Source organism: Coturnix japonica, chromosome 15, assembly GCF_001577835.2.
Source record: "Coturnix japonica isolate 7356 chromosome 15, Coturnix japonica 2.1, whole genome shotgun sequence".
Lineage (NCBI taxonomy): Eukaryota > Metazoa > Chordata > Aves > Galliformes > Phasianidae > Coturnix > Coturnix japonica.
The window spans coordinates 5,098,034-5,114,176 of record NC_029530.1 but is presented as its reverse complement, the minus strand read 5'-3'; the positions used below and the strand labels follow the sequence as shown (position 1 = coordinate 5,114,176).

Sequence of the window (16,143 nt, the reverse complement as noted above, 5' to 3'; positions counted from 1 at the left end):
AGTCCAAAAACCACAGTTCACAAGAGGCTGAAATATACATAAGGGTTACAACACATTCCTGCCAGCAAGGAGGTATCATTTCAAAGTCCATTCTGTAACATGTGCCCTAGCTGTGGAAGGAAGCAAGGAAGCTGGGAAAGAAGAGGCAAATGCTGTCAGGCAATCCAGCCTACTCCTGCTCCATTGAAACATGAAGCTGTGGAACCCAGTCCCCTTCTAACATTTCAATACTGTTGGTGCATCCCCTTAACTTCTTTATGGCTGTCCGTGGTGAATGATTTTTTTCCCCGTAAGGATTGCATTTTGTGGCTTTAGTTGAGTGACAATTCCAGAAAGGGATTCTGTGATAGGATGGGCAGCATCTTCCTTGATAGGGAAGAAAGGGCATTTTCTTAGCCCTGTCAGAATTCTTACCTTGTGTAGCAAGGTCTTGATAGAGGTCGTAATTATTGATGCAGATGTCTCTTTCATAGCAATGAGAAAACTTTTGGTTTCAGCTAGTATTTTGCCATCATGTAGCTAATATAAAAAGAGACAATTGGCACACATAAATTACAAGGCTTGGAATTTATCTTTACAGAATACTAGGAGATACTGTATTTTCATATTTAATTATGGTCTTAAACTGATCTCTTCTAGTTTAAAAAAATAATTTCCCTATCGCTTTGAAAAGAGGAGCTTTACTTGAACATTCTACTTGTACTCTATACAATCTAACCAATGATAACACAGTGTGAGAGAGTATAACTGATTATTAATGTTCATTTTACTCTTGGTCTCTCTCTGTACCCTAGAAGTTTAGTTTAGTTTGTGAAGAGAAATGGGAGACCGTGAGAAAGAGAAGAAACTACCAAATCCTTTCATAAAATGAGTGAACATCTGATCAGGTGGTTGTAATTATAATGAGGTCATGGAGGTAGCCTATCTCTAACCCATCAAATACACAACTCTAAGCCATTTAAAGAGTGAAAACTTCTCAGACCTACTCTCAGCAAAATTCAGCATATAGTCATTGTCATACCTTCTCACTCAGGGATAAATCCATGTTGTTTGAGACACCATGCTGAAGACAGGATCCAAATGAACAGACCATTAGCCGCAGAGCTAACTCATACTGACTGCACTCCATGAGGTTTTGTAGCACTGCACAGATGGGAGTTCTAGCTGGCAGCAGAAGGTTCTGTCCTATAATATATTTCAGAAACAAACTCAGAAAACAATTAGAACCTTTGTAATTAAGCATATTGTTCTTGAATGTTATCTGAATGAGCATATTGGTCTGAATTATCAGAATGCTTTTCCCTTCACGTTTCAGTTTAAAAAAAAAAAAGAAAAAGCTCGTAGTAGTAGAATTTCTGTACTGAGGTATATGCTTGGGCAATGTACCCAAAATTACAGGAGTGAATAGCAGTAATTACTGTCTAGATGGGGGACTTCTGTGATGGACCAAACTGCATCCCAACCATGTGGCTTTAAGTGGAACACCCAGATGCCTATTTAAAAACTATGAATTAGTCTTGCATAGGTATAATTTAAACCTGACATTTTTTTGGTAGTCTTGTTTATACTTTTGAAGCAGTGAACCTGCCATTGTGATACCTCTAATAAACGTGCAGTTTGCCAGGCTGGTAGAGTCCAAAGGATACAGCTTGTTTTCTGAAAGACAGACAAATAAAAATTCACAGTGTGCCGAGATCTCAGCAACACTATAAAGCCCCAAAGTAACTTAAAATTACTGTACTTCAGCAGCAGGTCACAAAATAGAAATTCAAAAGAATAGAAGACGTGAATTCTAAGAGCCAGGACTGCTGTATATAATATAATATATATTATATTATAATATTTTATATTATATATATATATATATTCTGCTCCCCCTCAAATGAATACTGCTTCCAGGAGCTTGTCTGAGATTTGAGGTGTTTACGTTTCCTCAGACACATGTGTCAAATTGTTCTAGATAAAGAAATCAATATGAAATACAGATAGTATACTGAGTGTTCAGGAAAGTAAGTTTACCAGAGATAGGTAGAAGAGAAGAAATAGTTTCATATATGACTGGAAGAATGATCTGTGGATCAAGAACTATCCCATCTTCATTAAAGAAATCATTGTAAGTCCACTCTTCATAAGGATCTTTATCTCCACCAAAACATGTTGTCTAAATAGAAAGAACAGTTAACAAGTATGTCTACTAACAAACTAAGTATACAGAAGGTTATACTTTTCAAGTAAAGAAATAGTAAGTGATCATTTATTTGTAAATGGCTTGTATCTCACTACTTTTTATTAAATTCCCAGTAGTATTAAATACATTTCCCCACTTAAACAACACTTTTCTCTTTCATGTTCTGTGTGTATGTAGTTGTATGGCCAAAACTCAATCTTAATTTATTGGAGGCTTTTGTAAAACTTCTTAGCCAAATACTATAAGCAAATGTTTTTCAAATATGTTTTCTTTTAGAAACATAATCTTCAGTGCATAAGTATGCTTGCCTTGTCACTTTAATTTATTCTACTCAAACTGTAAGAGTCCATTCATTGCAAGCAGCTCAAAGCGTTACTTGATCTGAGCAAAAAACAAAGATAGTATTCAAGAATTCGATCCATCTTGTAACTCTTACAAAACAGTTGGGAATGCCCTCACATAAAACACACCTAGTAAAAAAAAAGTAAAAAAAATTGTCCCATCTCCCTCGTTGTGTTCTAATATTCTCCTTTAAAAAAAAAAAAAGTGTTTTTTTTTTTAAAGTCAGCTTTCTGTGCTTTCTGGCAGTGTTGTCAGCAGTCATTCAATAAAGGCCCTGCTATTTTCAGTGACATTAGTTAAGATTTATTACACTAACATGAAAGCTGAGAATTGCTACTTGTGCTTCTTGTATTTGTGCCGCTGCTGCATTGCCTTCACTTTACACTGAAATACACCCATGTTCAGGGAGATTTTGATCTGTAGAGCTATGGGCTTCTTTGACCTTGTTTTGTTTATTAAACAAACCGATTCAGTATTGCTGGAGGAATGGGAAATATATATACAGTGAACTATACAGGATATTACACATATTCAAAAAGATATTTGAGTTAGTAGAAATTACCTTTGCTGTAAAACCGTAGTTTTCTATTTGGCACTGTCTGTAAATGTCCTTGGCAGCTAAAGTGTATTTACATAGTTCCAGAGAATCTAGTAGCAAATCTATGAAAAGAGCATTAGTATAATATGAATGGATGGCTCACATGCCTTACTAAAAGGTGAATATTGTTTTGAAGAATCCATTGTTACAGAAGCATACATAGAAATTCACTTTTGGTTGGTTTTGCACTAATAATATAAGTAAATGATAAAGAATAATTACCTGGACTACATATTGTAGCTGCCTGACAAGCCATTTCATAGATCACTGCAGGAAGGTTCATGTCTTCAGGAGTGATTACTGAAATATCACCCCCCAAAATATGACAAAGCCTTTGACAAGCTGAGAACAGTAGCTTCCCTGTTTCTTTATTACAGTGATTCTTATAGAAGTACCTATTCAAAAAATGAATTTAAAATATGTGTGTGAATATATATAAATGATAGTAAGACATGTATTTAACATTTTCATCTTATCTCTCTGTGGGGAGGTAGTAGTAAGTTTAAACTATCTGACAACCTAACCATGAGGAAGAGACCAGATAGAAACCATGGAGTGGTACGCATGGTCAGCATACAACAGCTTTCTTCTATCTGCGTAAGCTGAGCAGCTCTTATAATAGTTACTTAATATTCTGCCTTGCTTATCTTTTACCAAATAAGCTGCAGGAAACTGCAAAAATCAAAATCCCTCATCTTTTTCTCTATACATCTGCCTCCTTTTGCAAAATATCAGAAAAGTGCATTAAAAGAGTTAAACTCTTGCAAATCTCTACAGTTTTACCTGCATATCTTTATAGCATCTTCAACATTTCCAGCATCTAACGCTCTCAAGGCCAATGTTCTTCCCAGCTCTTGCTCTGATCTTTGCAGAAGCAAAGCCATTCTGTACAACCTTGACTCAGTAGAACAGCTCTTTAATTTACCATCTGTTGTCTTACAGTTTCTTGTTTGTTCTTTTCTAGACTTTGATGGACATTTGTCAGTTTCATAAGAACTTATGTGTTTCTCAAGAAGTGCAGACATCAGAGTAGGATTCCCAAAGTCTTCAACTGAAAGAAAGATATTAAAGTCTTCCTGCAACAAACATAAGATGGTTATTTGTATTCATGTAGCTTCCTTTAGAATTAGCATTCTAGATAAGCCATAGAATCATTTTAATGGCTACTGAAAATGTACAGGCCTTATGGACAAAAAAAACCACCCAACCCATGCTGATGAATTATGAATATAATTTTCAATATCATAAGAAGCAGAGCAATAACTGTAGTAAATGTAAAGTAGTTTCAAACCACAGAGATATCTACCTGTAGGGTAGCAAGCGTTTCAAATGTTTTTAGGTTTGCTTCGCATTCATCCTTCTTCAGAGGATTGTCTGTTGGAGCGGAAAAAACTAATTACTTTTTGATTCCATTTACAAACCAAATGTAAGATGTTATAATTTAGAACTCACCTTTTTGAATTTTGTACAGGAATTTGAGGATCTCTACAAGTGTTTTTGTCAGGAACTTTTGTGTTTTTTGCTGCAGAGAAGGGAGAGGTTAACAATTGGTTTGGTCAGACTATTGCCAGTGTAAGATAGAGTACAGCCTAAGGTTCACTGAAATACTATGCAGTGCTCTACAAGTGTCTTAATCAGCAGTTTAAAGCTTTAAAAAAGCTATTGGTAAGAAGTAAGAGAATAGAATTCTACTGTAACCATGTGTTCTTTACAGAAGTAACAAATATTTCATGGCTGTATGTATGTATTCTACTCAGTCTTTCAGTTCTTACACGTTTTCAAAAAATCCTGGCTCTCCCCCCATGTTCTTCTCTCTCCTTAGCAGAACAACTCCCTAAAACAACTGCTAACAATAATTCTTTACTGTGGGTGCAAGGCAGTGATGTGTTCTGTCAGCAGTGAAGCTCTGAATGACTTTGGTGGCAAAGCCACACCACCAACTTTTAAATAGATACTTTTCCAAGCAATTACAGGAAAAAAATAGGAAAACACATAGGACTAGAGGTGTAACACAAAAGCATGATTTATAAATAATCCAGTTAGCTAAGATAACGTGTGGAAATGACTTTAACATTTTGATTCTGTGCACTATACAGTTATAAACTCCATTTAAGACTTAAGATGTTCCCTAGTAAAACCTCCTGCTCAGAGAAAGACCAGTTCAATATCCTTTCTTCTTTGAAGACAGAAGATAATAACATATTAATGCACACAATTTACAGCGTTTAATGACTTGGTACCTCTTCAGAATTATCTGCTTTCCTCTGCAGTACCAGTGTTCCCCATACAGTCAATCTCTCTGCAACTTTCTCTGCTTCAGCAATAGTCAGAGATTTTAACAAACTCAGAGACTCTTCTCCCTGGAGAGGGGAAAAAAAAAAAAAGAAAAAAAGAACATAAATAATTAAGATAGAAGTGCATTTATTTATAGGAAAGCTATGCGCTTCCTTACTTTGTTCTGCTGATAAACTTCAAACTTCTTCGTAAAGTACATTTACTTTAATGATTTCACCCTGAGTGGTTTCAGTTTTGAGGCTTTCAGTAAAGTGTATGTTTATTTCCTAAGGGCTCTAATGAGAAAATTAAAACACAGTTTTGTTCATTGGCAATTTAAAGTAATTTAAAGGGTATTGTATCAAAAATCGCAGAAAAAAGAAACCTAGATTTTGGTGGTTAAGTATGTGACTTGCCCCAAATCAACTCCGGCAATGAGTTGTGAATATATGTAGACTTAAATTCCATGCCTGTCTTCTACATATGGGGCATTATTTTTTTTACTTTTTTGCAATGAAGGATGGCTTGTGATGACACTGGTCTCATTTTCAATGTTAAGTATAGGCAGTTATGTGTACAATTAATAAAACTGTATTAAAATACCAGTATGTAAACTGTGTATCAGGTTTCAGCAAGCAGGGCAACTGTTGCTGTTTTGAAAATAGTCCACAGTGTCTAAATACCCATATCAACTGACATAACTACTTCAGTACCCTTTCTTTGTCAATCAGGTCTATCATCCTCAGAATGTAGACTTCTATGGTGGGTAACATATATGCTTCTACCATTTTCAAGGCGTCCTTCAAGGAAGTAGGAGTGTCTTGTTTAAGAATGTACTTCACTAGCCTCTGTGAGGGGGGGAAAAAACAGATATGGAAGTTAGTTTATTCATTTATCAGATAATAAGGGAAGTAACTTATAAACTTCTGCATTGTAATTGTACAGCTCACACCAAGCAAGTTATCCACAAGTTTAGAAGCTCTATCTGTAGATAAAACTTCACTAAACATAACTAGGAGAAAATTAGGCTTGGGGAAGAAACTGTAGTTGATGGGGATGTACGAATAAAAAACAAATTGCAAGTAAGTTTTGAAATCTGAACAGGACAAAAAAAAGGGATAACAAATGGGAGCTATGCATGGCCATGCTGCTTTGCAAGATCTGGCTTTTAAAAGTTGCATGTGTTTTTTTAATCAGGTAAATTTAGTATTTTTTGTTTGTTTAACAGAACTTAAGTGCTGATTATTTACCATTATCATCTGCTTGTCCTTCAAGAGATTAGTGTCTCTTATCCCATAGGCCCGCAAAAGCTTCTTCATTTCCATCAGTTGGTAACTTTCCTGCAATAACTTTACTCTGTGGACAAATTAGACGACTGTTAATTTATTTGTTACACGTGTATCTGATGTACAGAGGTGATCAAATCACATAGCTATTATTTTAAAAAGATGAAAAACTGAAAACTGTAACTGAAAAGTAAACTTAAAGCTGAAGTATATTCTATAGGATGTTGTCTTACTTGACATGATTCATTTCCAAGTGCTGTTTTACCAGCTGTTCTACTGCTCCACTCCACGGCACCACAGCACCATGCATTATCTGCAGAACTGCATCAAATTTCAGCTAGAATAAGAACATGAGAAGCTTACTCATCAAAATAAGTTAAAAGATATTCTTTGAAGTATTGTTCACCCGTGATTCTCCAGGCAAGCGCTTCTTTGCCCAACCCCTACTGTGTAACAAGCAATCATTATCATGATGTATCAAACTAGATTAAAAAGTAGTAGAAGTAATTTATGACACCACAGAGCTTCATCTTCCAACATGCTAAAGTTGGCGAGTTCTGTATGTGATGATATCAAAACCACATTTAGATTCTCAAGTGAAGAATATCAGGATAAAAGGACAGCATGATATTTTTTCTTCTTGTCACTTATATAAACACGTACTCATGTACTGACATGAAAATTAGGTGTTCCATTCTGAATAGAGCTATTTTATTAAACATACTTACATCTGTACTGGAGATGCAACCAATGACAGCTATTGCCTTTGCCTCCCATGCAGTTTCAAATACAGAAGCAGACCGTGTACGGCAACGTTCTAGCAAATCCTGCATATTTCAGTAAAAATTAATAGGATATTCTCATTGAAAAGGTAGGGATACTTTTATATTATAATATATTCTAAAATACTACAAACAACAGAATGCTTTTGAACATTAAGGGACAGATTTTCCCTTACTGTTTATTGCTGAAATAGTAACTTTCAGTAAGTTTGTTGACAACAGTAAACAAACCTGAAAACTAATGCTAAAATCCATGTGTAAATAAAATGATTACCAGATTTGTTTACAGCTTACTCAAGTTTAAATAGGTTTATTCAAAATGAAGAAAAGGTGTACCTGTATATACTGTAAAAGCAGCTCATCCTTTTGGAGATTATGTTCACAGAGGTAAGGTTTTATAAACTTTTCCAGGATAGATGGGACAAGCTCTGGTGCCAAAATTTTATCAAACATACGAAACACGATAGTAGTTGCGTTCTCCTGGGCAGCAAAGTAGAACAATGCAGTTTTAGAACATCACAAACTTTAGTCCATGATCCTTCATGTATCTAATGACTAATTCAACATCCAGCGCCCACTGAATGTAATTAAGGTGCTGGTTCATCGTTCCTTTACACCAAATGAAAGCGAACACCCAGTGTCTCTCTTTTACAAAGTCATTGTTCAGCTGTACAGCCTCTCTTACCTGTATTACAGTGCAAATCATGGGGTTTAAGTCATGCTTTTTAATAGTAGGTATCTTGTCACATTATGTATCTATACCCCTTATTGAAACAAAAGTTTATAATAAATACAATGTATCAAATAGTATCAGCAGCTTATGAACCCAAGTGCAACTTATCGACACAAAATTTAAGGATTCCTCTTCAGTCTTGCTTCCAATTGCACGCTACAACTTTTTCCCGTTCCCCAGAACAGTCCACCATTCTTGAAATGATTGCAGAATTACCTTCTCAAAATCACAGAGTGCCAGCCTGCAGTTGTATTTTCTGTAGAGATCTATCAGTTCTTGTAAATCATTTACCAGTTTCTTCAATCTATGTACTTCTTCACAGTCACTACATTTCTGAAACAGTATTTAGAAATGAAAAATTAGAAGACTCGCTACAATCTTCAATTTTTGATGCCTTGTAATCTACATGCTGAACCTTCACACAGCATACAACAAATCAAACCAAGTAGATGTTAATTTCCCTAGTTTCCATTATGTGCTTCAAATCTGAGATTCAAAGATTAAGACAGCAGATCTAAATACAGAATGTCTGTTCTCAGTTTCCAAACTGCGCATCTGGTTAGCTTTAAGCTTAATCTTTCTTTACTATCATAGTTCCAGCACTGCAGTTACTAGTATACTCCAGATATACAACACATTCAACTTCTATTTTTGCACATTCAGTATTCATATCCTTACAGCTAGCTGATTTTTATTACTCATTTTCTCCATACCAGAGCATGGAGAAATATGTTTAATGAACTGCAATCTGTTTCCAAAGATTTTGACGGAAATTAGATATATTTGTTATGAACTTCAAGTAGAAATCTTTAGTGAAATGTGTTTCATAGTACAGAAACTTGTGTGTATTACAGAACACTCAAGATTATAATTTGTATCTAGACTATTAGGTATAAATGTTGAACTAATGTTTTTTTATCCAGTCTTTAAACCCAAGATAACTGGAAATTAAGTTCCTTCTTTTTAGAGGAGTAATTCATTTTCCATCTAAAGCAGTAATGAACCAATAACAGCTTGTTCCTACACTAGCAAAGAGCATATGTTCTAAAGTCTGAGAATAGCAAATCTTTTTAGTTCCCATGTTTCTTACCAAAGGAGTCCACTGGTCAAAACTTGTCAGTTGCATTTCATCTTGATTTTTACTTGTAAAGAAAATCTGTGCCATTTGGAGTCCATTCTCTGGCCAATTTGCCTGTCCAGAAAAAAACTGATGTCAGGAAACCATGCTGTATGTATAGAAATACAAGACAAAGAAAGTTTCTACACCATGACTTACCTTATCAGTTAATTCAAGGTTGCGAGCGCTTTGTTCTAGCCATTTGGCTAATATTTTCTGCAACAGAAACAGATATCAGGAGAGTTATGCTGCCTATCAAAGTGAAATTTGCTATCAGAAATTATTTCCAAGGGAAATAATTTAAAATATAAGTTGTAGAGAAAGGAATTCATTTAAAAATAGAGTAGAAAAAGGTTCTGAAATATAGGTCTGACTATAAAAATATCTTAGCTTCAGAAAGTTACGTCTTACACTTATTGAATCAGTTTTACCTGTCCATTTGGCACAACTCTTCTTAAGAAGGGAATCACAACATTCTTCAGCCACAAGCACAGTTCCTTCAGAGGAACAGTGACATGGATGGCATTAAGCAAACTCTCCAGCATTTTCTCATCAAAGGTGTTTTCGAAATCTGCCTAAAGTTTTAGAACAGAACAATTACAAGTTTATGGATTATATACTTATCAGATATATCATAATATTACTTCGCTAATAGGAAGATGCAATAGAGTTCACAGATACAAAGAGAAAAATCTAAGCAGACATAGTTATGAATTAAAAAATAAAATAGTAATGACAAAAACAAGGCTACTGTTTAAAAGACCTAATTGAAGCAATTTCTTTTTTGCAAGTTATGGTGGGTGTACCATATCCCTTTATTTCTGGGTTTGCTTTATAATTCTGCCTTAGGAAAACTGACCTAGAAATATTCATTCCTACGTCAGAGATTCCAGTTTATTCTTAAATCAATAGGAAGTTCCATCTTTCAAGGAATTAGATAGAAATTGAAATGTTGTGACAATAGATATGATTCTGCTTTTGATTCTTTGAGCTGTTTTGTAACAGCATTAGCCTGATTTTTGTTTAACAAGGCTGGAAAATTTAAGAGACTTAACATCCTCCATAAGAATAAAAGATATACTTATGCTGTTTTACCTGATGCCTAAGCCAGAGGTACTGTGCACAAGATAAATTTCCTTCTTCTAGCTGACAAAGGATATTCTTTAAAATGTCTTCATTATTCAAGAATTCTGTCCAAGCAATACCACTAGAAACATGAGAGAAAAAAGAAACACTGTTATTACATCCAAACCCTGGAGGTGTTCAAAGCCAGTTTGGATGGGGTTCTGGGCAACCTGGCATAATAGGTAGCAACCCTGTCCAGGATGAGGGGACTGGAGTCAGATGGGACTTAAGATTCCTCCCAGCTCAAGCCTTTCTGTTTATTATATGGCAATATGAAAGGAGGTGTAGAGAAGGATCTCAAACCTTTTCAAGCTTGTACTATATGCTGTAGAACACAATTGGAGCATTAGATTGTGTGTGCATATATAATGTCACACATATCTACAGTCAAAAAATATTTTAAAAAAAAACCAAAACCTATACAAGATATTATCTATTGCACACAATAAGTATTTTCAGTATTTAGGATGACTCAACCTCTCTGTTATTCCTTCTCTGCGGTGAAAAACCAGAAGTCCAAATTAAAAGTAAAATAAATTTAATTTAAATGGCAGATATTAAACCATTATAATTAAACTATTTTTAAATCTTAAGAAATGAACAAACAAACCTGAACTTCTCTAGTCCAAAAGCTCCATAGAAAGTTGTAAGCCTTGCCTGAGCTCTCAATACCTAAATGCAGATAAGAGATTTAGGGTTGAAATTTGGCTTACTAAACAATATTACCTGTGTAACATACATGTTTGTTTAATAAAGAATTACTCAGAAATTTCAGTTCTAGGAGTAGTTTACATTAACTCTCTTTGAAGGTGTATGAATGCTGTGCCGTATGAAACACGTCTAATTAAGAAGTAAAACAAATGCTACAAATACCTAATTAAGAAATAAAACAAGCACTTAAGCATACTGTTCCTTTCAATTTCTATAGCAATCAAAAATGAATCTTAATTCAAGACTGAAGGAGTTACTTAACTCTGAAAATTGTCAATATCATGATCTCTTTTAATATTTTAAAATGTAATTGCACTTAGACTTTAAACACTTAACCTTTTATTATATAAAATTGTACATCATAATTGTTAACTGTATGATAGCATAAGGCCAAAGTTTGTCCTCACCTCAGTTAGGGATACTAGAGCCCCATCAGATGCTGGAACAATGGTTCTATCATCTTTCTTCAAGATCTGAAACAAACACATGAAACAGTGATATGCTTTTAGATTTTAGTCCAGGAATTCGTATGTAAAAGGAACTTACAAAGGCTACTCAAAACTAGACCCCTGTCTCTGGTCTAAAAATAAAACTGTAACTCCCTTTTAGCCCTTAAGGAATAGCAAGAACAAAGTTGCAACAAGTCTTGATTTCTGACAATTTTTCACAATGCAACTTTTTGAATAACTGGTTTGAAGGTGCTTTCTCTCTCAACTTGTACAGAAGTATGTAACGCAAATGGGTAACAGTACGCCATCTGATCTAAACAGCAAAAAAGAAATCCAACCTTACCCTGACTTTAGCATAGTTCAACATTTCTTGAGCAGTTTCATATAGTGGCCATGGAGCATTTATGCAGTAATCCACAACAAACCAGTTATCCTGTTTAAGGAAACAAGTGGAATTAATACCAAGCTCCTTTATAATTTGAATTATTCTATTAGAGAAAGGGCAGGAAAGGGGGAGGAGTAAAAGAAGGACCTGAATTTTGTGTAGATTTTCTTTGGCTTCATTCGTATAATCCAGCAAGACTTCTTGACTATAACTTCCAATGGAGGCTGAAGCTAGATTTTCCAGAATAGCATTTGCTTTTACTTTGTATACAAGCTGTTTAAAAACAAAACAAAAAACTAAAAGACTCAGTTTTAAAATTTTTATGTACTTCAGCTTTAAGCATTCTTAATTATGCTAATTAATTTTCAAATGTCTTTACTAAGAAGGGTCAACTTACCTCAACATCAAGTCCAAATTGTATAGCAAAACTCTCTGCCTCAGTGAATTTGTGTTTGTGAAGTAAGCGACTTAGTCTAGGGGTGAAATAAAGTGAAGTTGTACTACTGTAATATTAAAAACTCACACCACAGGTAACAGAAATCAAGCTTCCAGGGAAAGCGTACCTATTTTCTGGCAAGGCTTCAGTTAAACTTCTCATCACAACAACAGAAATGGGATCTTCTGTGGACCTAAAGGTGAAAGATAACTGCGTAAGTTTATCAATTCTAAAATAACTATATGTTGAAGTAATCTGTGCTTTAAGGTAGCAGTGACCCATATGCAAAATGTTATCTTACATCTGATGACTTTCATGAATTCCTTCCAAGAAGTATATCGTATCCTGCAGCATATAATAACAGAAATCATTAGGTGGTGGAGTAAATCAGTCATAAGATAACAAAACTGTAATGCATTAGGTGTTTCTTGATATGGAAACAAACTATTGTTTTTCTCTTGGACAAGCCCTTTTTCCTTATGCTTATCATGTTATATCTTGGATGGTTTCCACCATCTAAAATTTCTGAGGCTATTAAGAGGACACATCATGCTGAAACCACCCTGCTGTCCCTGTACAGTTGCCATCAATACACCCTCCACACAAGCGAATCATCCTAGAATTACTCTGTGCTCTTTCATTTTGTTTAAGCCATAGGCATGTCACACTGTAACCACATTACAAACTATGTGAAGAAGGCATCTGTGCTATGTTCCACAAATGTCAAGGTATATATTACATTTCTGACCTTGACTGTTGCATATTTTCTGTTGTGCTTCACACAAGACATGCAATTTCATCAGCTTTTCATTTTACTGCATATTGTTTTCTTCTTGCATAATTTCTCCTTCAGCCTTTCTAACATTCCTAATTCACAAAATACTTTTTTTTTTTTTATTTTTGTTAAAATCCTTACAAGGAAGCAGTTTAAACAGAAATGAAGTAGATCTCTCATCTAAGTTTAAGAAAATCCCAGATAAATTCAGTGCTTTTTTCTTTGCTAAGAGAATTCTAGACTTCATACAGCATTTAGTTGTGTAACAGCAGCAAGAAAATTTGGCACTAGTATTAAATATTGCAATAGACTGGAACATAGCATACTGAACAGTTTAGTTCTGTTATCTTTTTCTCACCCTTTAGGGATATCATTTTTCTTTGTATGGTTCCTGCAAAAAGTGGTTCTAATCTATAAGAATAACATAGTACCCTCCTTAACAATTAAATCCATTAAAACAATTATATTTATTTGAAGAACAACAAGAAATCTAAGCATACCGTGCTAATCCCACTTAGGACGAGTGAAGAAACGACAGATACTTCCAAAGAATAGAGCTGCTGCATAGTAGGTAGTGCAAAAACCATTAAACTTCTCATCTATTAAAAAAAGAAAAGAAAGAAGCAAATCAGATATAAGTGATTTGGATATGCCGGTGAGATTGATGTTTACAGAATCATTTCTGGATTCTTATATAATGAAAACCCTGAACCAACTACTGAAAATGAAAAATCAAACAGCAGGTCAACATGGTAAGATACCAATGTGCTTTTCTGCTTAACAATTGAAGAACAGAATACAGATAAGGAAACAGACCTGTTTGCTAGTGGGTGTTGTCATGACTATGAGCTTAACATCTGCCAGCCCTTGCCTGTAGATAGAAGAAAGAGGGGAAAATATCAGTCTTTTGCCTTTTCCATTTTACTATTTATCTGTCCCAAATACAGACAAAGTTCAAACTACAATTCAGACTTGTAAGCAACACTATACAGCTTATCTCACCTTATTCTAGATGAGCATTTCTAAAATAATACACATTACGTACAAGCTCATTTAGCAGTAAAAATAGATTAACCAAGAAAAAATGGTTTCCTTGTATCCAGTGCAATGCCTAGAAAGCCGAAGAAGATTTTGACAGAGATTTCTAAAAGTTAATTACTATAAAAAATCGAGTATTAGTAGGAATACACAACTTTTTACTTTTCAGAACTGATCATATGTTATTTTTACTTACCGCATGGCTGAAGAAGAATCAGACTCTGTGGTTAGAAGGAATTCTTCAATATGTACTAAAGGCCAATCCCAAATTAAAGTAAGGGAATAAACATCCCATATGCTTAAGATATTCTGGGAAAAAAGTAAAAAATAATCAGATATGGGTTTACTCTCTCTCTTCATTGAGGGTACTTTTGGTCTTCATTGAGCAGAGTAATGACAAAAAAAAAACCCTCAAACAATAAGATCAAGATCCTCAAAATAAGCATCTTTATTTAATACAAAAGTATTCTAAAAGTTATTTTGAAAAGCTCTTTCAAGAGCATTGGAAAATGAAGACTAATCCAAACTGTTTCACGTACCTCTGTATCTAAAACAAACAGCAGATTGTCAAGAACTTGAAGTTTCACTGCATCTAAAAGAAATAATGCATAATCATAACAATTCATTATTTTTTCTTGAAAAGTGCATTTGAAGCAAAAACAATTTCCATGCACAGCCAAGCACTGAAGGCAGATATTTATCTTCACAGACCTGAGAAGTTCCATTAGCATTTCTACTAAAACCAGCAAGGTATCTGAATATGTTTTGTTTTCTGCAGCTATACATGAATTCCACACTTGTCTGTAAAAACAACAACAAAAAAGTCTTTACCTTTGATCAGACTTGAATCAGCAAAGCTTCGAACAGACACCATGTTGTTGGTAGTGTCTACCTCCCAGCTGGAGAGTACATGATCTCCTTTACCCTATCAATAAAAGCAAAGTGATGTTGGACTTAGGGGGTTACATGTTATACGTGTTACAGATTTACCTCTTCAATTGTGCTTTAACTTATAAAACACTTGAAAAATTGCAAGACTAACTTAAACTTTATTTTCAGTTAATATTGATGTTCAGAAAAATACTCTTTAATTCAGCCTCTGCCCCTTTTCAATAATGTTCTTTATTATAGTAATAGTCTCAGCCCACATTTTAAAACATCCACTTTTCATTCCTTCAGAACGTAAAATTTATATTAAATGTATTCTGAGCATACTGAGGTGTGTTGCATTGATGTAACTGGGTACCAGACAAAGTTAATGAACTCTAGAAACTCATTTATAGTCCAAAATAACATTTCAAAATTGACCATTTAGAAAAAATGTTATTAATTCTGATACTCGATTCTAAAGTGCTTTGTGCGACTGTATACTGCTATTTTGCAGCCTTTCTTGAGTGCTGGAAGATTCTTCCGAGCTTTGGATTTCAAAGCCCTAAAGCAAGACTGCAAATAGTCTAACCCTGTACAAGTTAGGAACCACAGTGATTTACTAAGGTCGTGTTTTCCCTCATACCAGGGAGAGTTTTGAAATAACAGTAGTTTCCTTACGGAAAAAGTTTGCAAAACTGATAACTTTTAAATTTACAATGAAGGAAATGCAAGAAAATAATTCTTTTTAAAGCAGCTGGACATAAACTTTATTGTAGATCAACAAATGCTATCATTGATCCCATAACAATTGTTACAAACGTATTACTACTTACCCCAATTATCATGTGGAGTTTATTTGCCAAATTACTTATCACAAAATTCTGACAGCCAAGGCTGTGATATTCCTCTGTGGCAATGAAAGCTGTCTTTATCTGTCCTTGCAACTATTGGGGCAGAGAATGAAGGGAAAGCAAACAACAGAGAAGAAAAGTTACCTATAAAAGCAGCAAATATATTCTGATCTTCTCACCTCC

At 34.6% G+C, this 16,143-nt stretch overlaps 1 protein-coding gene across 3 annotated transcripts in view; it reads right to left on the bottom strand.

Moving 5' to 3' along the window:
• Positions 1–16,143, bottom strand: part of KNTC1 (kinetochore associated 1) — a 32,096-nt gene that overhangs the window by 13,320 nt on the left and 2,633 nt on the right. For all 3 annotated transcript variants that reach the window (XM_015877836.2, XM_015877837.1, XM_032447755.1), the window contains exons 8-40: positions 15,943–16,053; positions 15,071–15,164; positions 14,779–14,831; positions 14,436–14,548; positions 14,018–14,072; positions 13,702–13,800; positions 12,728–12,771; positions 12,554–12,619; positions 12,388–12,463; positions 12,138–12,263; positions 11,949–12,038; positions 11,564–11,629; positions 11,056–11,117; positions 10,416–10,527; positions 9,752–9,895; positions 9,480–9,536; positions 9,294–9,395; positions 8,420–8,536; positions 7,807–7,950; positions 7,417–7,515; positions 6,922–7,025; positions 6,653–6,758; positions 6,116–6,250; positions 5,369–5,488; positions 4,581–4,650; positions 4,435–4,502; positions 3,912–4,204; positions 3,351–3,523; positions 3,093–3,190; positions 2,020–2,161; positions 1,600–1,656; positions 1,022–1,185; positions 415–519 (exon numbers count right to left, since the gene is read on the bottom strand). In XM_015877836.2, coding sequence (XP_015733322.1) covers positions 415–519; positions 1,022–1,185; positions 1,600–1,656; positions 2,020–2,161; positions 3,093–3,190; positions 3,351–3,523; positions 3,912–4,204; positions 4,435–4,502; positions 4,581–4,650; positions 5,369–5,488; positions 6,116–6,250; positions 6,653–6,758; positions 6,922–7,025; positions 7,417–7,515; positions 7,807–7,950; positions 8,420–8,536; positions 9,294–9,395; positions 9,480–9,536; positions 9,752–9,895; positions 10,416–10,527; positions 11,056–11,117; positions 11,564–11,629; positions 11,949–12,038; positions 12,138–12,263; positions 12,388–12,463; positions 12,554–12,619; positions 12,728–12,771; positions 13,702–13,800; positions 14,018–14,072; positions 14,436–14,548; positions 14,779–14,831; positions 15,071–15,164; positions 15,943–16,053 — 3,465 coding nt within the window. The remainder of the gene's footprint in view (positions 1–414; positions 520–1,021; positions 1,186–1,599; positions 1,657–2,019; positions 2,162–3,092; positions 3,191–3,350; positions 3,524–3,911; positions 4,205–4,434; positions 4,503–4,580; positions 4,651–5,368; positions 5,489–6,115; positions 6,251–6,652; positions 6,759–6,921; positions 7,026–7,416; positions 7,516–7,806; positions 7,951–8,419; positions 8,537–9,293; positions 9,396–9,479; positions 9,537–9,751; positions 9,896–10,415; positions 10,528–11,055; positions 11,118–11,563; positions 11,630–11,948; positions 12,039–12,137; positions 12,264–12,387; positions 12,464–12,553; positions 12,620–12,727; positions 12,772–13,701; positions 13,801–14,017; positions 14,073–14,435; positions 14,549–14,778; positions 14,832–15,070; positions 15,165–15,942; positions 16,054–16,143) is intronic.